Source organism: Neovison vison, chromosome X, assembly GCF_020171115.1.
Source record: "Neovison vison isolate M4711 chromosome X, ASM_NN_V1, whole genome shotgun sequence".
In the NCBI taxonomy this organism is placed as follows: domain Eukaryota; kingdom Metazoa; phylum Chordata; class Mammalia; order Carnivora; family Mustelidae; genus Neogale; species Neogale vison.
In genome coordinates, this window is record NC_058105.1 from 59,042,333 (window position 1) to 59,066,994 (window position 24,662).

Below are 24,662 nucleotides of genomic sequence, written 5' to 3' on the forward strand. Positions count from 1 at the left end.
ACCCTATTCTCCTGAAGCTGTTTCAAAAAATTGAAGCAGAAGGAAAACTTCCAGACACTTTTTATACAGCCAGCATTACCCTAATCCCCAAACCAGGCAAAGACCCCACCAAAAAGAAATTTGACCAATATCCCTGATGAATATGGATGCTAAGATTCTCAGCAAGATCCTAGCAAACAGGATCCAACAGGACATTAAAAAGACTATCCACCATGACTGGGTAGGATTCATCCCTGGGTTATAAGGATGGTTCAGCATTAGTAAATCAATCAATGTGATAGAACAAATCAATAAGAGAAGAGAGAAGAAACACATGGTCCTCTCAATGGATTCAGGAAAAGCACTTGACAAAATCCAGCATCTGTTCCTGATTAAAACGCTTCGAAGTATAGGAATAGAGGGAACATTCCTGAACTTCATAAAATCTATGAAAGACCCACAGCAAATATCATCCTCAATGGGAAAAGCTCACAGCCTACCTGTTGAGATCAGGAACACGACAAGGATGCCCACTCTCACTACTCTTGTTCAACATAGTATTAGAAGTCCTATCAACAGCAATCAGACAACAAAGAGAAAGAAAAGTATCCACATTTTCAATGAAGAAGTCAAACTCTTTCTCTTCGCAGATGACATGATTATTTATATGGAAAACCCAAAAGACTCCAACCCCAAACTACTAGAACTCATACAGCAGTCCAGTAATGTGGCAGGATACAAAGTCAATGTACAGAAATCAGTGGCTTTCTTATACACTAACAATGAAAATACAGAAAGGCAAATTAGATAATCCATTCCATTTACTATAGCACCAAGAACCATAAGATACCTGAGAATAAACCTAACCAAAGAGGTAAAGGACCTGTACTCGAGGAACTACAGAACACTCACGAAAGAAATTTAAGAAGACACAAAAAGAAGGAAGATCATTCCATATTCTTGGATCAGAAGAATAAACAATGTTAAAATGTCTATACTGCGTGGAGCGATCTATACTTTTAATGTCATTCCGATCAAAATTCCACCGGTATTTTTTAAAGAGCTGGAGCAAATAATCCAAACATTTGTATGGAATCAGAAGAGGCCCCAAATTGCTAAACAAATGTTGAAAAACAAAAATAAAACTGGCCGCATCATGTTACCTGATTTCAAGCTTTACTGCAAAGCTGTGATCACCAAGACAGCATGGTACTGGCATAAAAACAGACACATAGACCAGTAGAACAGGGTAGAGAGCCCTGATATGGACCCTCAACTCTATGGGCAAATAATCTTCGACAAAGCAGGAAAAAATATACAGCGGAAAAAAGTCTCTTCAATAAATGGTGCTGGGAAAACTGGACAGCTATATGTAGAAGAATGAAACTCGACCATTCTCTTACACCATACACAAAGATGAACTCAAAATGGATAAAAGACCTCAATGTGAGACAGGAATCCATCAGAATCCTAGAGGAGAACATAGGCAGTAACCTCTTTGATATCAGCCACAGCAACTTCTTTCAAGATATGTCCCCAAAGGCAAAGGAAACAAAAGCGAAAATGAACTTTTGGGACTTCATCAAGATCAAAAGCTTCTGCACAGCAAAGGAAGCAGTCAACAAAACAAAGAGGCAACCCACGGAATGGGAGAAGATATTTGCAAATGACAGTACAGACAAAAGGTTGATATCCAGGATCTATAAAGAACTCCTGAAAATCAACACACACAAAACAGATAATCATATCAAAAAGTTGTCAGAAAATATGAACAGAGGATTCTCTAATGAAGACATATAAATGGCTATCAGACACATGAAAAAATGTTCATCATCACTAGCCATTGGGGAGATTCAAATTAAAACCACATTGAGATACCACCTTATACCAGTTAGAATGGCCAAAATTAGCAAGACAGCAAACAACATGTGTTGGAGAGGATGTGGAGAAAGGGGAACCCTCTTACACTGTTGGTGGGAATGCAAGTTGGTGCAACCACTTTGGAAAACAGTATGGAGATTCCTCAAGAAATTAAAAGTAGATCTTCCCTATAACCCTGCAATTGCACTACTGGGTATTTACCCCAGAGATACAGATGTAGTGAAAAGAAGGGCCATCTCTACCCCAATGTTTATAGCAGCAATGGCCACAGTCGCCAAACTGTGGAAAGAACCCAGATGCCCTTCAATGGACGAATGGGTAAGGAAGATGTGGTCCATATACACTATGGAGTATTATGGAGTATTATGCTTCCATCAGAAAGGATGAATAGCCTACTTTTGTAGCAACATGGACAGGACTGGAAGAGATTATGCTGAGTGAAGTTAGTCAAGCAGAGAAAGTCAATTATCCTATGGTTTTACTTATTTGTGGAGCATAACAAATAACATGGAGGACATGGGTAGATGGAGAGAAGGGAGTTGAGGGAAATTGGAAGGGGAGGTGAACCATGAGAGACTATTGACTCTGAAAAACAACCTGAGGGTTTTGAAGGGGCGGGGGATGGGAGGTTGGGGGAGCCAGGTGGTGGGTATTACCGAGGGCACGTATTGCATGGAGCACTGGGTGTGGTGCAACAACAATGAATACTGTTACGCTGAAAAGAAATTTTAAATAATAAAAAATAAAAAAAATTAAAAAGAAAGATTCTCTCCCTCCCTGTTTCACCCCTTTACCCCCTTCTCTCCCTCTCTGAAAAACAAGAAATATCTGTTTATAACAAATACTGGTGATAAAATAAAAAAAAAACAGGCTTATATCAAATATTGGTGAGAAAGCAAAATTTTACAGTCACTTTTGAAAACTATTTAGTCATTTCTTATAAACATACACTTACTATAGGAAATCCACTCCTAGGTATTTACTCCAGAGAAATGAAAAGACAGAAACCTGCACACAATTTTTTTTTTAATCAACTGTATTCACAGTAGCCAAGAACTTGGAGATTTCAAATGTCTGCCAATGGGTAAATGGGTAAACTGTGTACATTCTATGCAATGGAATACTACACTGAAATAGAAAGGAGAATACTCCACATACAGACAACTCAGAAAAATCTCAAATGCATTATGCTAAGTGAAAGATATTAGTCTAGGAGGAATAGAATATATACTGTTATTCCATTTATACAGTGTTCTTCAAAAGTCAAAATTATAGAACCAGATTAGTTGTTGCCCAGGATGGGATGGCGAGAGGTTTTAATTATATAGGAGCAGCATAAGGGATTTTTTTTTGGAGTGATGGATCTGTTTTGTGTCTTGGTTGTGATGGTGGTTTCATAAATATATTTGTTTGTCCTAACTCATAAAACTGTATACCAAAATGAATGAAATTAACTGTATATGAATTTAAAAGTGAATAATAATAATGGGTAAAAAGATCAATGTTAATAGAGATGTATTGGTCAAATTACTTTTAATATTGGAAAGAATGTTTTATACTTGACTCGGTGGTGATTTTTTGGACTCAATCCATTTTTAGAATCAATTTTCCAAAAATGAATACTTAGGAGTAAAATTTTTTTGTATTTTTCAAATGATTTAACCAGTTAAGACATTATTAGGGCATTACTAGATCTGGGTTTATGTGTGAAATCAGATGTGTAAGAACAGTGTTACGGAGAAATTTATCTGAAATGTTCCCATGTGAAAATATGACCAAAGCTATGTGATACTGCTAAGGGGAAGTCATTCTTAAAAGCTTCATTTTTCAAGTACTCCTGAGGCAATAAATTTATATAACATTTTACTCAGTGCTTTGCTTGTTTGAATAGAACACACTGAACATAAACCTCTCTGTGGCTCAGAATCTTTATTAAAACACTGAATCCCAAAGCTGAGGGCAACCTGAGAAATCCCATATCTGAATATGATAAAGTAAGGAGCCTAGTCATACTTACAAGTATGTTACAATTATAGCATGCTTTACAATGTAAGAAAATGAGCTCCCAAATCCTTAATTATTTGTAAAAACCCAGACTAGTAGGTAGTACATGTAGTATATTCTAGCATTTTACAGATTAGGAAATAGAGGCTCATAAAATTTAATTGACTTGCACACTAGTCCACAGTGGAGCTAAGTGTAGCACACAAGTCATCATATTCCTGTGTGCTATCATGTGCTAAGTGAGTGCCACATCGCAAAGGGTATTAGATTAGTAAGTCTTGGGGTAAGGCTAATGACTTGTTATTTCAGTATTTAATTCCTTAATTCAGTTACCCTCCGTACCTCAACCCAACAAACCTCGATTTCCATGAAACCAATGGGTTACCATTTTATTTCCACAGAAATAATAACTGGACTTTTAAAATGAAGGTTTTTACAATTCTCTTCCTGATTTTTGTGTAAATGATTAGTAACTTTGTCTATGCCGTCATTCAATATCTTGCCACTTCACAGGCCAAGGTACCTAGGGTAGGTAGAGATAATGACAAGTTATCTTGGTTATAAGGTTTTTATCTAGTTGTTGTGATAAAGAATAAATGTCCCATGAATACTCGCTCTCTTGAGCAAGGTGGCTTTCTTGCTGTTGCTATGAATTTAAGAGAGAAACTGAAAAGGTCATAGCATTGTCTCCTGTCAGGATGTAGATTCCAGAAGTCAATTTAGTGCTCAGCATGGGTATTTGGCTGTTGTTATCAGTGAGGAAGAAATTGCTGTGCTTTTTAATATTTATACCGTATTTGAGTACATGTTGCTGTTGTAGCTAGCCAATAGGAAAACACTTGTATATTTTACAGCTGTATCACCACAAATGAGGATCACTCGTATCTCGTATTCCAGGATTTTCTGTTTTTGTAATTACAGCCCTGCAGAGAAGGATCAGAACCATTACCCTCATTATGCGTTAGTGAAATTGAAGTTTATGGCCTTGATTTCAAAACACTTTGCTTCTAAACCCACACGAGATGATATATTTTAGGTATTTGCCCTCTACTTCCCGGCTCCTCTCTTGACTGTAGCTGAATTATTTAGGAATAGGAATTCCAAATTGCTCGAAAATGTGACAGCCATGATAGTAAATGTTGCTTTGATGGATACCATCACTACCCTCTGGCCCAAACATCCTTGAAAGTTTGGTCACGTGGCACAATGTGATCCCCTTCAGAAAGTTAGTGGAGTTATTTTATTCATGAAGTTTCAGGGACTATCAACTTATCTTTTCTGCGTCCTTTCCCACATCTGATTTTCTATAATTGGATTTCTTAACATTAGATAGGAAGATGTTTGTGTGGGCAGGAAAAAGACTCAGGTGTACAAATGGCAATAGACTGCTATATGGCTGTCTTTAATTCCTTTATAGTTCAATATATTCAGAGAAAGGAAAATTATTTTTATTTCCACATCAGTGTACTTGGTTGTTTCCATACCCAGTATACTAGAATGATTTTTGTTTGGGTTGGATTATAGTGTTTCTGTCATTGCTGTTTTCCTAATTTTGAAGGGACAATTTCCTTTGGAAGGGTTTTTTTTTCTTTCTTTCTGTCAACTTTTAGGAATAATAATTTCAGTATAAATGCTTTAAATAAGAACCAGAAGTTGCCTTAATCTAATTACAAGGGTTTTTTTCATTAAATGCACTACTAGAATTCACCCTTTTTAAGAAAAAAAAGAGTTTGACCTGCTTTTTATTGTGAGTTTCACAGGTTGTTTTCCTCTCAGTATTAAACACTTTATGTATTGGCAGAAAGGATAAAGTGCATTTTTAAATTTCTCTTGTGTAATTTTGATGCTGTCAGTTTAATTAAAAGTACGTAGTTTTGGGGCACCTGGGTGGCTCAGTGGGTTAAAAGTACGTAGTTTTTACATGTTTCCTTTTAGTAAAATGCACATGATTTTGAACTTTGATTTATATACTATAGTTATTAAAAATAATTATTTTGGTTAGTAGAGATATTAGTATAGATATTTTGAGTTACCAGCACTTCCTATTTATTTTTAAGCTTTATAAAGAGAGGTTTTGTTTTTATATATACAAAGAACCCCTTTATTCAAGAAAGAAAAAATAAAAGCACCTCTTTGTTTCAGACCACAGTTTCTGGCTGTAAGACGTTTGTCAGATGCCTTGTTTGACAAAGAACAGTGAGAGTTCCTGTTGATAACTGACCATGAATGTATGGCTACCACCATCTCTGACTTTACTAGCCAAAAATATTTATTTCAGTGAAAAAACCGTTACTTCCCAATGTACCAACACTAACCAGATAGGGTTTTCCTCTCTCTCTCTTTTTTTGTCCTTAAAGTTGTTACTTATTCTGAACAAATTTAATAAGCATTTGCATTATATATAATTGTCACTTAGAGCCTGTTTCCCTTTGGCAAACAAATTCTTGCCCATTACTGGGAATTAGTTCAATTAAATAAATTTTGCAGCTTTGAAGCACTGAAACTGTATAAAAAACAGTAGCATGCAAACTCTGCATACACCCAACACTTACTACAATTTTCAGAGTATCTTCTTTTATTTTTAGATGAATCTACGTTCTGTATTTACTGTAGAACAACAAAGGATTTTACAGCGTTATTATGAAAATGGAATGACAAATCAAAGTAAAAATTGCTTTCAGCTCATATTACAGTGTGCACAGGAGACTAAGCTGGACTTCAGTGTAGTCAGGGTAAGTATTGAGGCTGTCATTCTTGAATTTATAGCTTTTTATAAGTGATAATTGCTTCCTATGAGAAAAACTATCAGAGTATGAAGTCACTAATGTTATAAACAGTTTCATTTCCCTGGTATAAAAATGCTACTTTCTTAAAAAATAATAAATAGAGCTAATCATTTAGTATGTATTTGTTTCTGTAAATACCTTGAAAACACTAAAACTTTTGCATTGTAAACATAGCTTTAAAAAAATCCTAATCCTTTGAACTAATGAATACTTTTGAGATTAGTTGCTTATCCTGTGCCTTCTTTAAACCCAGGATTAATTTGGAGATAACCCACCAAAATTATATCAGTAACACAGGCATTTACCAAGGGACTATTGTGCACCTAGAATATTTTCTTGGTGTATTTGAATTTTTTTGAAGCATTTTTGACTTCGGTATTTTGGGCTTTTTTAGGAAAACTGGGCCTATTTTATGAATACCCACTCCTTATCCTAAGTAAAATGCATGGATTTTAATGGGTTAATTAATGAGTAAGAAACAAGAAATCCCATGGGAGGAAATTTTCTTTTATCACAACCATAGTTATTCAGCTGTAAAAATCAGAGCCCTTAAACTTCTTTGAAAGACAATGAGAAGGTGATGGAAAGGAGATGAGACAAATCTAACAGAATTAGTTACAGATTTTATTGGAGTACATAGGTCCTGTCATGTTTGTCTGAACATGGTACAAATACTCCTGGCTTGAAAAGTTATGGATTCACAGACTGACGACTTTCTCATCCTTGTCATTCTTTAGGCTACTTTGTCAAAGAGAATCTAGGACATCAGTTTTTAGGTTTATTTCTTTTGGAAGAACTTTCAAAAGACCCTAATTATAAAAGAAATCTCTTGACAAGCAGAATTCTTTGGAAAAACTATTTCTTAAAGACTAAAGGATATATTTACCTTTGAACAGGGAATTATGATACCAATTCTAGGGAATTATCACATGATATCTATTTTTATGTGCTGAGATCAATCATCATATTCAGATTCGTGTAAGAACTAGAAATATCTTCTTTCTATTTGTAGATATAAATTCCCTATTTGAATTTACAGCTCAAATTTCTTCTTTACTATGAATTCTAGACTAATTTTTTTGTACAAGATTTGGTAAAATTGTGCCATAAATAGTTGATAAAATAGTTATATTAATATAATATATTAATATTTAATAATTAATATATCATAGTATATCACATTATATAGTATATTATATATCATATGTAATAATAATCATTATATAAATATCATATGTTATATGATATTTATATAATGATTATTATTTTTATATAATGATTATTATTTTACAATTATATTTTTAGATATTTATATAGAATCATATTTATACATATAATGTGATTTTATAGTATATAATAACTTATATATTATATATTGTACTATATATAATGGTTATATAATAAATATAATTAACATTGATTATAAATAACATAATTAATTAACATAATACAATAAAATTTGGTAAAATAAGAGAAAGTGTGTTTTAAGGTCAAAGTTGTCCTGGTATATTCAAGTTCCTATTTCCCTTTAGTAAACCTCATAGAAAAATGTTTAATTTCCTTAGAAAAAAATAAATTTTATATTTCAAATTGACAAGATTGCATTTTACAAGTACAAACTCATTGTTTTTGGAGTAACTGTTTTTCTTTTTCTTCTTATTTTTTCTTCCTTTTATTTTATCATTACTTAAAAGTGAAAATCCTTATCAGACAGCTTCTTATGTACTTTGTGATGGTTCATATTTCCAGTTTGTCATTGCAATAACTTACTTGATTGTACTTGAATATTGACAGTGCTGAAATGCAAACATTTATATTTATGTTCCAAATGGTATGAAATCTAAAAAAACAATTAGAATGACAGAAATAAATTCATAGATTTTAAGCTTACAAGTAAAATATTACTTAAGTTTTAAGGACTTGTGTAAAACAGATTCATTCTCTCTGTTCTAAACGAGTATAAATTGTACAGAAATTCAGTCTTCCTAATCTAAATTCCAGCACAATTTTGGTTGCTTTCTGCAGTCTGAGAAGGGAGTTGTTTATAGATCCATTATTCTATAACCTCTCTTGTTCTCAATATTTTCCTAGGTGTATATGTTGTACTTGAAAGAGACCTTTCTTTATTATTTTAATATAATATTTGTTGTGTTTTTCCTCAGAACTCAAATCTTATGGTACTAAGAACCTGATCCCAATGTAAAATGAACTTAAAAGGCTAAAACATATGCAAAAATAGAGTAAAGGAACACAGAATCAAAGAAGGAGGTATAGAAAAAGGAAAACAGGTTTGGAGACAGTGAATTTCATTTGATCTTAGCCAAAAGGCTAAGAAGCAATGGAGACTTAATTTCAAAGAGAGAACTGAAAGAGAATTTTACGAACTGATGGCCTAGTGTCATTGTTTCTTTTTTATGTAGTATTGCTTTGTTATTAGTTATAGACCCCAGATTCTCATCATATCAGCTTTGTTTGACCCATTTTCTCTCTCAACCAATGAGACATTTAGAATGAAAATCATTTACATCCTCTGAGCACTGGTAAATTTTTGATCCTGTAATTGAATGGCTTTAAGTTAAATTTAATTCAGTTACTGGGAATGCTTGGGCAATACATTTTCTTTATTTTCAGAATTTTTAAAAATATTTCTTAAGTATATACTTTCTCACTTAACTTCAATGGAAAGTATTGAAAATCACTGAACACTTACTTTTTGACTCACAGTTTCATTATGAAAATGAATTATATGGTAATTCTTATAACATGGTAAGCTATATGGGGTGATTTTCTCCTTTACTGAAGAACTCCAAACTATTATTTCTCACATTAATTTTCTTATGTATTTCCTTAACCTTTTTAGTGAGCAAAATTTCATGAACATTCTGTTTTGGTGCCATCCTAGTTGCCTCTAATAGCAATTTCTGTCACCAATGCTCTGCTTATTATTTCTAATTTGTTACAGATGAGAATACCAGATTTGGTGAAATAATATATAAAATAGGAGAAGGTGTGTTTTAAGGTTTAGGGTTGTGCTTTTAGCAAGGCCCATGTATCCTGTGATATCCGTGTTGGCTGTGTTCTGGACAAGTGAGATTGTCAGATAGCTGAGCTTCATACGCACATGATATTCTACTGCATTTTACTTTTTTATGAGTATGTAATGTAAATATCTAAAACTCTGTAAGTAACTATATATAGAAATATATTGTAAATTTATGGCTTATTTTGATAATTTTACAGTTCATTTTATATATATGAACAATTATAGTTCATTATAATTTTCATTACTATTCATTATATATATGGACTATTAAAGTAAGCCATAAATTTGCAATTCACTAAGATCACTCTTAAACTTTCTGCATTAAGGTAGTTATAGTAATGAGAACATTTATTTGTTTTCTTAGAAATATTGCCCAGATCTGCCCTCCAAATGTAGTACTTCTTGAGTTCAGCTGTTACAAATTCACTAAGTTTGAAAGTTTTTAAGTGTAATGACTGTACATTTTTAAAAATTATGAACAAATGCACTATGCTTCCTATGCATAATTCCATACTTGAAAAGCCATAATACAGTAACTTAGTTTGAATATTTGTAAAATTCACCTTTTTGGACCATACCTTGAAATTATATTTATCCAAAACACTTCTATTTAAATGTTTCTTTTGAGTATATACTTCAAAACCTTTCACTTTTTCTACTCTGCCTCCATCTCCATTGACATTTACATTTATTTGTCCCTTTGCTTGTAATTCTCACCTCTGCTGTTTAGTAAAACTAGAGTGACTATAAAATTCCCACAGCCTCATGTGAAACAAAATAGAGCATCTACATCTCTGGAACATTTTCCTTGTTAGAGAAATACTAAGTATAAAAATTAAATGGCCAACAAGGATGACCATTTTGGGAGTTTCTTGCCATAGTGGAAGGAGAATGTGCTTTGAGGTCAAGTAGACTTGATTTTGAATCATTGCTCCATCATTTGCTGACAGGATATCCTTGTATAAGCTAGTTAATATTTCTCAACATCAATTTTTTCATTTATACAATTAGAAAAATAATCAAATAAGCTAATATATATAAACATAATGGGGATTCAATACATGTTAGCTTTTATTTATAATATTATAGCAACATTGATGTTGTATACTGTATAAACATCAAAAACTGAGAATTTCTTGTGGTCTTTAAAAACACATCACAGGGGTGCCTGGGTGGCTCAGTGGGTTAAAGCCTCTGCCTTCAGCTCAGGTCATGATCCCAGGGTCCTGAGACTGAGCCCTGCGTCAGGCTCTCTGCTCAGCGAGGAGCCTGCTTCCCTTCCTTTCTCTCTGCCTGCCTCTCTGCCTACTTGTGATCTCTGTCTGTCAAATAAATAAATAAAATCTTTTAAAAAAATAAATAAAAACACATCACATAAAGGTTAACCAAATACACCCTGCACCATGTTTGTGAAAGGCTAGTTTATTTAATATTTTCACTTATTTTTTAAAAAATTTGTAATAGATTAATGTGTTTTGGCAGTTTATACTGTGGTATACATTTTAAAATACTTATAAGGTTTACTGATCACATTATGGAATGTAATATTTCTTATTGCATATTTTTATTGTATAATCATGATTCAGTGTAATATTACTAAGATCATTACAACAGATTACTTATATAAAAGTACATATTTTGTAATCAAATTCGAATGCCAATCTCTTGTGTTATTTTTATTAATAATGATTATTCTGTTTATAAAAGTAAGGCACATTTACTATATAAAATTTGGTAAGTAGAGAAAAATACAAAGAAGGAAATAACCACCATAAATTGGTAACAAACAGGGAAATATTTGCAAATTGGGACTGTTGCTATCTCTACTAAAAAATAGCTTTTATAAATAAACTTAAAAAGATAAATACCCCAATATAAAAATGAGTAAAATTAATGGCTAAGCATAGTATAGTAACCATAAAAATTCAAATGCAAAGAGAAATTATATACCTTATATTAACTCCTGGCTAGTAAACACTACAAAAAGAAAATGCAAGATGTTGGTGAGGGAGTGCAGAAATCAGAACTCTTATACATTGGAGGGTACTTTGAAGATATCAAAAAGCCCAACACTTTCTTTTCTTAGTACATCATTAGTTTTTGATATAAAGTTTAATGATTCATTAGCACAAAGATGCATATATAATGACATATATTTCAGTATGGTTTTATAATAGTGAATAATTCCAAAAATAACCCAGTAGTATCTTGCAATATTAAATTAACCAAGTTATGATATATCTGTAGAACAGAAGTTGTTAAAACTGAAGATTACAAGTGTATATTTGTTTAATAATACTATGAGTATTTTCCAATGTCATTTAACATCCTACTTTAGTATGCTTCCAATCTTTAACTATTAATAATAAATATATGATGATCATAATTGCATATATACTTTGTATACACATATGATTATTTTAAGGATAAATTCCTAGAAATGGATTTACTAGGTCAAGGGATATAAACATTTTTAGGATTCTTGCTGTACATTAATTGAATGGATTTTGGGGAAAGAAGCAATAATACAATTCTGTTTTCAAAGTTCTTAGATATTTATTAAGAGCAAGTTCTTTTTCTATGGCTATTTCTTTTTTTTAAAGATTTTATTTACTTACTTGACAGAGAGAGAGATCACAAATAGGCAGAGAAGCAGGCAGAGAGAGAGGAGGAAGCAGGCCCCCTGCTGAGCAGAGAGCCCGATGCAGGGCTCGATCCCAGGACCTTGGGATCATGACCTGAGCCGAAGGCAGAGGCTTTAACCCACTGAGCCACCCAAGCACCCCTAAGAGCAAGTTCTTTAACATTATACTGACCTTATACTTTATTTTTATTTTCTAACCTTATACTTTAGTTACTTTTTCTTTTATTGTATCTTTTTTGTTTCATTTATTTATTTTTATTTCTTTTTTTTAAATTCAATTAGCCAACATATAGTACATCATTCATTTTGTATGTAGTGTTTACTATTTGTATAGGCCTTACTTCTATGACAGATGAGAATACAATTTATCACATTAAAAGTTTTTTTCCTATATTTTAAGAACATTTCCATATTGTCATTTTTTATCATTACAGACGTGGGTTGGCAATAAGAGAAGAAAAATGAGTAGTAAGAATTCTGAATCAGGAGCAGCAACAACAGGAACTCTTCCTGGTACCTCTTTGACATCTCCAGACATTACAGTCAGAAATGTAGTTAACATCACTCGACCCTCAAGCCAGCAGTCTTCCTGGACATCTGTCAATAATGATGTCATTGTAACTGGTACATACAGTCCAGCAAGTTCATCAAGTAGGCAAGGGACAACCAAACATTCAGATACACAACTTACAGAAGCACATAAAATTCCTATTCAGAAAACGGCCAGTAAAAGTGATACTGAGTTTGAGTTGCACATTCCTGTTCAAAGACAAGTAGCACACTGTAAAAATGCCTCTCTGCTCGTAGGTGAAAAAACAATTATCTTGTCAAGACAGACAAGTGTGCTAAATGCTGGAAATTCAGTATACAGTCACACAAAGAAGAACTATGGAAGATCTTCAATGCAAGCCTCTGATATGATGGTACCTCAAAAGCCATCTGTGTGCCACCGACCTTGCAAAATTGAACCAGTTGGAATTCAAAGGTCGTATAAGCCTGAACACACAGGTCTAGCACCACATAACTTATGTGGGCAAAAGCCAACTATTAGAGACCCTTACTGTAGAACACAAAACTTGGAAATCCGTGAGGTATTTTCATTGGCTGTTAGTGATTGTCCCCAGAGAATTCTGGGGGGAAATGCCCCACAGAAGCCTAGTTCAGCAGAAGGAACTTGTTTGTCCATTGCAATGGAGACTGGAGATGCTGATGATGAGTATGCCAAAGAGGAAGAGTTGGCATTAATGGGAGCACAGATACCAAACTACTCAAGATTTTATGAAAGTGGCAGATCCCTTGGGACAGAGAACCAAAGTACAGCATTGCCTGGACCAGGAAGAAATATGCCAAATTCACAAATGGTGAATGTTAGAGATTTGTCAGACAATGTACTGTATCAAAACAGAGACTACCATTTGACACCACGGACCTCATTACATACAGTAGCTACTACAATGTACAGTAATACAAATCCATCACGGAGTAATTTTTCTTCACATTTTGCATCATCAAACCAATTGAGATTGTCACAAAACCAAAACAATTACCAGGTAATGTATGCATTTATTTTATAAAAGTTTTTTTAAAAGTTTTGCTTGATATAAAAAGCCGTTTGATATCCAGTTAAACATGAGACCTGGCTCATTTAACTCTTATTTTGAAGTAATTTGAGAGTTTTTGCTTCAAAGTGGTGCTTTGGGATCTTTGAAGACTCTTGTGCTTTCTTGGTCATGTTTAAAATGGTGAGTTTTTCTCCATGGAATATAATCATGGAAGCTTTCTCCTGACATTTAAAATTATTTTGTTCAGGAAATAGTAGTTTTATAGGAAGTGTGGCATGTCCCATCACAAAATAGGACTAAAGTGACTCGGCTCATCCCCTTTAACATAGATTATTCCTGTAATGGTTTTTACTTGAAATTTGGAAAGCTGTCACTAGATAAGTGGTGCTTTCTTTGGATACATAGCAAAGCAAGTCAGTCATTTCCTTGAGAGATGGTGGCTAAGAAGTCAGAGTATGCAGTAACTCAGCCAAATGCTTTTTCTAAAAGTAAACGCTTTATTAAAACATCAAGTGGAATGTTGATCAAGTTTTTTTTAAAGATTTTATTTATTTATTTGACAGAGAGAGATCACAGTAGTCAGAGAGGCAGGCAGAGAGAGAGGAAGGGAAGCAGGCCCCCTGCTGAGCAGAGAGCCCGATGTGGGACTCGATCCCAGGACCCTGGGGATCATGACCTGAGCCGAAGGCAGAGGCTTAACCCACTGAGCCACCCAGGCACCCGTTGATCAAGTTTTTAAAGTGTTTATAGAGAAGAGACATTCAGAGTAAAATTTAAAGCAACTTTAGTCCTGTGCAGAAAATAAGTATTGTTTCTTCACTATTTCACGTATTCAGTTGTTTAAATGTGCTGTAAATAATCTCAACACTGAGGCAGAAGCCCACCTCCGAACATCCCAAGACCATAGGTTTCTCTGAAAAAATATGTTTCTGAGAATTTGAATAGGACAGGGAAGTTTGCTGTTTTTCCTTGCTACTAGCTGGACCTTTGTACGGTGGACCTTGGCCACAGTGTTTACATTTAATCTGGGCTTAAGGTCCTTCTAGGCGCTTCTCAACCTATATAAGGAACCAGTTTCTCCTCATTCCCGCCCCCCCCCATCTTATAGCTCCCTGCTTCAAAACAAAAAGCTGTAACAGAGTATAGGAAGAATCTCTCCTGCGCCTAGTCCTAACAAAGGATGGCTGTATCATCATCATTAGTATTCATTTATTACTGAGAACCCACTCATTTTTTTCTGTTTGTTATTTCCTAAAGCATGCTTAAAGTAACACTGAATCATACCACTGAGATATGGAAAAAAATGAAAAAATAAAAAACTTCCACCAAACCAGCTTTAATTCACCTTCTCTTTTGTACTTCTTTTTATACCCTTTAGTGTTTTTCTTAGTAATATTAATGACAGTAAAATTTACCATCTGTTGAGGGACTTCCACATACCAAGCATCATTAGTCATTTTATATACCTGATCTCATTTAATCTTCTGGACATGTAGCCCACTCTGGATTTATAGGCATTTTATATAAATTTCAATAACTTGTCCAAGATTACACAGCCAGTAAGTCCAATACAGAACTAGTATTCCAACTAAGAAATATATCATGTATTTTTTTATGCTTTATCATATAGTCTAATGATTTCAACTGTGTTAGAATTATTTGGAAGCCTGAAAGTGCAGTTTAACTTTTGTTTTTTCATAAGCAAATCACTCCCTTTAAAATAACTTAACCTATACATTTTTATAGTCTTATTTTTTCCTGAAAAAAACTTTTAAAGAAATTAAATTTGTTTTATATAAAAGAAACTCTTGAAAGTAATAAAATTTAGCAAATAATTGAGTACTAATCTCTTTAAAGAAAGGCAGTCTGACATAACAATGAAGAGCATTGACTTAGAGCCCAATAGACCTGGATTCAAATTTAAGTTTTGCCACTTTCCACTTGTGTGACCTCAGGCAAGTGACACAACTTCTCTGTTTAACAGTTTCCTCATTTGTATAATGTGGTTAATATCCATTTCACAGGAAAGCTGTGACATAATTATGTCACAATCAGTGCAAGGCTACTTGTTCCTTCCCTGGCACATAAACATTCTTAAACTTTTAATGTTGTAGTTGGAAAGTTAATGAAGCTCTGCTGCTCCACATCTCCTTTACATTCAATTTTAAGTAAAATATTGCAGAGTCCACTATTATCACAGGGTAGCTGAAGAAGAAATAGCTGTAGGGCTGACCAGAAAAAGACTGGAGATTAGCCTCAACTTTACCATAATCGATGTACTTAATTATAATATACTGGACCTTTTCCAACTTGACCTTAGACAGTATGGTAAAGGGTATTTGCAGAGAACCCCTGGGGCATTACTTTGCCCCACCTTTCTTTTAATTAGTTGAGATTTGGAAAAATCAAAGCAGCCTGAGGAAGTGTAGTCCATGAAAATATCTTAGCCCAGTTGGGCTGCTATAGCGAACATACTATACACTGGGTAGATTAAACAACAAACATTTATTTCTCACAGTTCTAGAGGCCAGGAAGCCTAAGATCAAGGTACTGACAGATTCTGTATCTGGTAAAGGGATGTTTCCTAATTCATAAATGACAGTCCTCTCACTGTGTCCTCATATGACAGAAGGGACAAGGGAGCTCCCTGGGTTTGCTATTATAAGGAAACTAATCCCATTCATGAGGTTCCATTCTCATGACCTAATCACCTCTCAGAAGCCCAACCTCGAAACATCATCACACGGGATTAGTTTTTAACATCTGAATTCAGCTGAAGTACAAACATTCAGTCTATGATAGTTATTCTATAGGATTTTGATGAAGTTCTATTACCAAGTTACATTACTATTAGGTGAGGACTTAGAAAAATAGAACTTATGGCCATATTGGCAACTTTCTATAAAACTACAAGCAAAAGTTTCTGACTTTAGGACTATATAACAGAGATATCTGCCTCTTCTCCCTGTCACACTAGGTATCTTCGAGCTGAGGTCCTATTCCTGAAAGATAGTCTAGTTCCAAGCGATCTAGGTGAGTGAGTACAGTTGAAGGACTCCCAGAGGATGCTGAAAGGAAGCTCTGTTTTGGATCCTCTTGGGAATACCATATTAAAGCTTGAAGTGGTAGTAAGGAAACTGTTAGGGGGTGGCTATGTCAGGATACTAAAGTTCAGTTCTAATTTTTTTCTTTACAGGCCAGTTTATTTCATTTTGTATACACGTTTTTTGGTAATTGCAAGCTTCTATTTAAATTCCAGTTACTATACAGTGTAATAACAGTTTTAGGTGTAGAATTTACTGATTTATCATTTACATACAACACCCAGTGCTCATCACAATTGTCCTCCTTAATACCCATTGCCCATTTAACTGATCCCCCCACCCACCTGTCCTCCAGCAATCCTGTTTGTTCTCTATAATTAAGAGTCCATTTTATGGTTGGCCTCTCTCTTTTTCCCCCATATTCATTTGCTTTGTTTCTTAAATTCCACATATGAATGAAATAATACAGTATATGTCTTTTTCTGGTTGACTTATTTCTCTTAGCTCCATCCATGTCATTGCAAATGGCAAGTTTTCATTCCTTTTATGGCTGAGTAATATTCCATTGTGTATATATGCTACTTCTTCTTTATGCCTTTATCAATAGACATCTGGGCTCTTTCCATAATTTGGCTATGGTTGATAATGTTGCCATAAATATCAGGGTGCATATATACCTTCAAATCAGTATTTTTGTATCCTTTGGGTAAATACCAATAGTGGAATCTCTAGATCATAGGGTAGATCTATTTTTAACATTTTGAGGAATCTCCATACTCTTTTCCAGACTAGCTGCACCAGCTTGCATTCCCACCAACAGTGTAGGAGGGCTCCCCTTTCTTTACATCCTGACCAACATCTGTTGTTTCCTGTATTGTTAATTTTAATATTTCTTACAGCTGTGAGGTAATAGCTCATTTTAGTTTTCATTTTTATTTCCCTGATGATGAGTGATATTGAGCATCTTTTCATGCGTCTGTTGGTCACCTGTATGTCTTCTTTGGAAAAATGTGTGTTCATGTCTTCTACCTATTTGTTAACTGGATTATTTGTTCTTTGGGTGTTGAGTTTTGTAAATTATTTATATATTGGGGATACTAAGACTTTATCAGGTATATCACTTGCAAACATTCTTCTCTTCTGTAGATGGCCTTTTAGTTTTGCTGATTGTTTCCTTTGCTGCTTAGAAGCTTTTTATCTTGGTAAAGTCTCAATAATTAATTTTTCCTTTTGTTTCCCTTGCCTCCAGAGATCTTTATAGTAAGTACTTGCTATGGCCAGTGTCAGAGAGATTATGGTCTGCATTTTCCTACATGATTTTGGTGGTTTCCTTAATCACATTTAGTTCTTTCATCCATTTTCAACTTATTTTTTGTGCATCATGAAAGAAGGTCATCCAGTTTCATTCTTCTGCATGTTCCTGTCCAGTTTTCCCACCATTTGTCGAAGAGATTTTTTTTTTCTATTGGACATTCTTTCCTTCTTTGTTGAAGATTAGTTGACATTATAGTGTAGGTTCATGTTGAGGTTTTCTATTTTTTTTTCTTCTCTATTCTCTTCTATTCCATTGGTCTATGTGTGTTTTTGTGCCAGTACCATGCTGTCCTCATTACTACAGCTTTGTAATATAACTTGAGGTCTGGTATTGTGATGTGTCCACCTTTCCTTTTGTTTTTCAAGATTGATTTGGCTATTCATGGTCTTTTGTGGTTCCACACAGATTTTAGGATAGTTCTAATGCTGTGAAAAGTGTTGGTGGTATTTTGATAGGGATTGCATTAAGGATATAGATTCCTTTCGGTAGTATCCACATTTTAAACAATATTTGATTTTTCCAATCCATGAGCATGGAATGTTTTTCCATTTCTTTGTGTCTTCCTCAATTTCTTTCATAAATGTTTTACACTTTTAAGAGTACAGATCTTTTACTGTTTGGTGAGGTCTGTCCCTAGGTATCTTATAGTTTTTGGTGTAATTGTAAATAGGATCAATTCCTTGATTTCTCCTTTTGCTGCTTCATTAGGGTATATAGAACTGAAACAAGTTTCTTTATGTTGATTTTGTATCCTGTGACTTCAGTGAATTTGCTTATCAGTTCTAGCAATTTTTTGAGGGGTCTTTTGGGTTTTCTACATAGAACGTCATTTTGTCTGCAAATAGTTAAACTTTGACTTTGTCCTTGCTGATTTGAAGCCTTTTATTTCTTTTTGTTGTCTAATTACTGAGAACAGGACTTAAAACAGTGCTGTGCTGAATCACAGTGGTGAGAGTGGCCAACATGTGTCTTGTTTTGTTTGTTTGTTTGTTGTTTGTTTTGTTTTATTTTGTTTTTTTATTTATTTTCAGCATAACAGTATTCATTATTTTTGCACCACACCCAGTGCTCCATGCAATCCATGCTCTCTCTAATACCCACCACCTGGTTCCCCCAATCTCCCACCCCCCTCCGCTTCAAACCCCTCAGATTGTTTTTCAGATTCCATAGTCTCTCATGGTTCACCTCCCCTTCCAATTTCCCCCAACTCCCTTCTCCTCTCTAACTCCCCATGTCCTCCATGCTATTGTTATGCTACACAAATAAGTGAAACCATATGATAATTGACTCTCTCTGCTTGACTTATTTCACTCAGCATAATTTTGTGTCTTGTTTTTGACCATAGAGAAAAAGCTCTCAATTTTTTCCCATTGAGGATGATATTAGCTTTGTGGGTTTTTTGTTTTCTTTTGTTTTTTGTATATGGCCTTTATGATGTTGAGGTATGTTCCTTCTATCCATATTTTGTTGAGGATTTTTATCAAGAATTGTTGCTGCACACCCTCAGTTGCTTTTTCTATATCTATTGAGAGGATCATAAGGTTCTTATCCTTTCTTTTATTAATGTGATGTATCATGTTGATTTGTAAATATTGACTCACCCTTGCAATCCAGGATAAATCCCACTTGAAGTTTTTTTTAATGTATTGTTGGATTCATTCTGCTAGTAATTCATTGAGAAATTTTGCATCCATGTTCATCAGTGATATTGGCCTATAGTTCTCTTTCTTTGTGGAATCTTTGTCTGGTTTTGGAATCTGGGTAATGCTGGTCTTATGGAAGGTGTTGGAAAGTTTTTCTTCCTTTTCTACATTTTGGAACAGTTTGAGAGTAGGTATTAACTCTTTTTTAAATGTTTGATTGAATTCACCTCTGAAGCCATCTGGCCATGGACTTTTGGGGAGATTTTTGATTACTGGTTCAATTGCTTTGCTAGTTATCAGTCTAGAAAATAGAAGTTATCAGAAAATAGAAGTTTTCTATTTCTTCCTGTTTCAGTTTTGATAGTTTGTGAGTTTCTAGAAATTTATCCATTTCTTCCCAATTGCCCAGTTTGTTGGTGTATCCTATTCATAACATTCTTTTATAATTGTTTGTATTTCTGTGTTGTTAGTTGTGATTTTTCCCTCTCTCATTAGTGATTTTATCAAGTCCTTTCTCTCTCTCTCTCTCTTTTCTTTCTTTCTTCCTTTTTTTTCTTTGAGTCTGATAGGGGGTTGTCAGTTTTATTAAGGTTTTCAGAGAATCAGCTCCTGATTTCATTGTTCTGTTCTACTTTTTTTGTTTGTTTGTTTCTATATCATTTACTTCTGCTCTAGCCTTTATCATTTCCCTTGTTATACTGGCTTTAGGCTTCATTTCTTGTTCTATTTTTAGCTCCTTTATGTGTAAGGTTAGGTTCTTTATTTTATTTTATTTTATTTTTTTAAAGATTTTATTTATTTATTTGACAGACAGAGATACCAAGTAGGCAGAGAGGCAGCCAGAGAGAGGAAGGGAAGCAGGCTCCCTGCTGAGCACAGAGCCTGATGTGGGGCTGGATCCCAGGACCCTGGGATCATGACCTGAGCCGAAGGCAGAGGCTTTAACCCACTGAGCCACCCAGGTATCCCTATGTTCTTTATTTGAATTTTTTCATGCTTCTTAAGGTAGGCCTGTATTGCCACATACTTACCTCTTTTTTCTTTTTTTTAATATACTTTTCTTTTTTTTTTAAATTTCTTTTCAGCGTAACAGTATTCATTGTTCTTGCACTACACCCAGAGCTCCATGCAATATGTGCCCTCCCCAATACCCACCACCTGGTTCCCCCAACCTCCCACCCCTCGCCCCTTCAAAACCCTCAGGTTGTTTTTCAGGGTCCATAGTCTCTCATGGTTCACCTCCCCTTCCAATTTCCCTCAGCTCCCTTCTCCTCTCCGTCTCCCCATGTCCTCCATGTTATTTGTTATGATCCACAAATAAATGAAACCATATGATAATTGACTCTCTCTGCTTGACTTATTTCACTCAGCATAATCTCTTCCAGTCCCATCCATGTTGCTAAAAAAGTTGGATATTCATCCTTTCTGATGGAGGCACAATACTCCATAGTGTATATGGACCACATCTTCCTTATCCATTCGTCCATTGAAGAGCATCTTGGTTCTTTCCACAGTTTGGTGACCGTGGCTATTGCTGCTATAAACATTGGGGTACAGATGGCCCTTCTTTTCATTACATCTGTATCTTTGGGGTAAATACCCAGTAGTTCAATTGCAGGGTCATAGGGAAGCTCTATTTTTAATTTCTTGAGGAATCTCCACACTCTTCTCCAAAGTGGCTGCACCAACCTGCATTCCCACCAACAGTGTAAGAGGGTCCCCCTTTCTCCACATCCTCTCCAACACATCCTTACCTCTTATATCCACTTTTGCTGCATCTTGGGGACCTTCACTTTCATTTGTTTCTATGCTATTACTTCACTGATTTCTTGGTTGACCCATTCATTCTTTAGTAGGATGTTCTTTCTCCTCCATGAATTTTTGGTCTTTTCAATTTTTTTCTTGTGGTGGACTTCAAGTTTCATAGCACTGTGTTCAGAAAATATGCATGCTATGTTCTAAAGTTTTTCTTATTTGTTGAGGCTCGATTGTGACCCAGTATGTTAAGTATTCTTAAGAAACTTCCATGTGCACTTGAAACGACTGTGTATTCTGCTGCTTTAGGATGGAATATTCTGAATATATTTCTTAAGTCCATCTGGTTCAGTGTGTCATTCAAAGCCATTGTTTCCTTGTTAATTTTCTTTTTAGATGATTTGTCCATTGATGTAAGGTGAGTGTTAAAGTACCCTACCATTATCGTATTATTATCAATGATATCTTTATGGTTATTATTTATTATTTTATATGTGTAGGTACTCCCAATTTGGGTCCATCAATGTTTACAATTGCTAGATCTTCTTGGATAGACCTCTTTATTATGATGCTGCACTTCTTCATCCTTTGTCACAGTTTTTGGGTTAAAATTTGGTTTGTCTGATACACATATGGCTACTTTGGCTTTCTTTTGATGTCCATTTGCATGATAAATCTTTCTCTGTCCCCTCACCTTCAATCTGCACATGTATTTAGGTCTAAAATGATTCTCTTTCAGGCAGCATATAGATATAGATGGGTCTTGTTTCTTTTATCCATTCTGACACTTAGTACATTTACATTCAGAGTATTGATAACTATGAATTTAGTGACATTTATTACTTGTTTTGTTGTTTCTGGAGATTTTCTCTGTTCCTTTCTAGTCTTTGTCAGTTTTGGTCTTTGTTTCCCACTTAAAGAATCACCTTTACTATTCCTTGAAGGGCTGGTTTAATGGTCACAAACTCCTTTCATTTTTGTTTGTCTCTGAAATTCCTTATCACTCCTTCTCTTCTGAATGATAGTCTTGTTGGTTAGAGTATTCTTGGTTGCATAGTTTTTTATTTTTTCCATTCAACATGTTGAATGTAATATGCCGCTTAAAAAAATAATATGCCAATTTCTTCTCGCCTCCCACATTTCTTTGAAGAAATCTGTTGCTAACCTTATTTGTCTTCCCTTCTAAGTTAGGGACTTTATTTGCTTTGCTGCTTTTCAGAATTTCTTCTTTATCTCTATAGCTCACAAATTTAACTTCGCTATGTCTGGGTTTTGGCTTGCTCTTGTTAATTTTGATGGTAGATCTCTACACTTCCTGGATTTGGATGTCTGTTTTCTTCCATAGATTAAGGAAGTTTTCAGCTATAATTTCTCCAAATAAACCCTCTGCCCCCTTTTCCTGATGTTCTTCTTCTGGGGTTTCTGTGATATGAATGTTATTCTTTATGGAGTTACTGAGTTCCCTTAGTGTACTTTCATGATCCAAGATTTTTCTTTTCCTTTTTTTTTCAGCTTCATTACTTTCTATAATTTTGTCTTCTATATCACTTATTCTTTCCCTGTTTCTTCCATCCTTGTGATCATTATATCCAGCTGGTTTCAAATCTACATTATTGCATTTTTAAAAATATTTTTATTTATTTGATAGAGAGATCACAAGTAGGCAGAGAGGCAGGCAGAGAGTGAGGGAAGCTCACTGAGCAGATTGCCCAATGTGGGGCTCAATCCCAGGACCCTGAGACCATGGCCTGAGCTGAAGGCAGAGGCTTAACCCACTGAGCCACCTTGGTGCCCCTAGATTATTGCATTTTTCATTTCATTTCATCCTAATCTGTTTTTAGCTCTTTCTCTCTGCAGTAAGGGACTACATGGTGTTTTTGATGCTTTTCTTAAGCCCACCCAGTATCCTTATGATTGCTGCTTTAAATTTTCCATCACATATATTTCTTATATCTGTTTTGATTAGATCCTAGCCATGACTTTATATTGTTCTTTCTTTTAAGATGAATTCCTTCTCGTGGCATTATGTCTAGATCTTTGTCTTCTCTGTGTTAGGAAATCCTGTTGTCTCCTGCTCCTAAGGGTAATAGCTTTTTGAAGAAGAGGTCATATACTATCCAGGGCCTGGTGCTTCAGCAGGTGTCTCTGATGTATGCTATGTGCACTCTGCTGCTGTGTTGTGGCTACTCTGTCCCTCAGGTTAGTCCTCTGCAGAGTTTCTCCTTGCCTCAGTGGGGAGTGTTTGGATCTTGGCCAGCATGTAGCAGGTTTTAACTAGGTATGCTCTGATCCTCTTGTTAAAAGACTCCTGATGCTATCTCTACTAGAGCTGAAGCTTTTCAGAACTCTATGGACAGTGAACATTGTGCATTTGGGAGTACATCTTCTTACATTAGAGCCCACTCAGCTGGTTCCCAGGCACACTTAACCAAGAAAAGCAGTACCAGGAGAGCGCAGGAGGCAGGGGTGCTTGGCATAACTACTTTAGTCAGCCAGTGTTAGCACCATGCTGTTTACTGAAGTTAGCTTATGCTGGGGGATGGGGCCAGAAATGGCACCAGCCATCTCCTTAGCTCCTGGAGAGGGGGGTTTGCACTTGCTGCTGTCCAGGAAGCCCTCCTAAAAGAAATAACCATTTCCTCTTGTGAATCCCAGTCATCCTTCAGACTTCTGCCTTCATGTTGTCTGTGTCTGGGTTGCTTGCTTGCCTGGAGCAGCACAGTACACATTGGGGCTCAATCCTAGTCAGGCAGGCTGAATTTTAAAACTCCAAACTTTAGGAACGTGGTGTGGTGACAACCCACACTTGTCTTCTGGGGGAGGGTCTTGCTGTGCTGGGACTGATGCAGATTTGACTCAGAAGGGCATTTACACCAAAGAGCAGGGGTGTGGGGTTTGAAGTTGAGCACAGTAAAGAGCCAATGTCTAGGTTATTTGCCCTTGGCAGGTGTTTCTGTGCTTATGCTGAGGGCTGAGGAAGGGAAAGGCAACTTGCATCTCCTTTGT

The 24,662-nt window shown here is 35.1% G+C and overlaps 1 protein-coding gene across 1 annotated transcript in view; it reads left to right on the top strand.

Moving 5' to 3' along the window:
* Positions 1–6,449: 6,449 nt before the first annotated feature.
* The window catches only part of HDX (highly divergent homeobox), a 195,752-nt gene continuing 177,539 nt past the window's right edge, over positions 6,450–24,662 (top strand). The window contains exons 1-2 of the mRNA XM_044235562.1: positions 6,450–6,596; positions 12,772–13,887. Of these exons, the coding sequence (XP_044091497.1) occupies positions 6,450–6,596; positions 12,772–13,887 (1,263 nt within the window). The remainder of the gene's footprint in view (positions 6,597–12,771; positions 13,888–24,662) is intronic.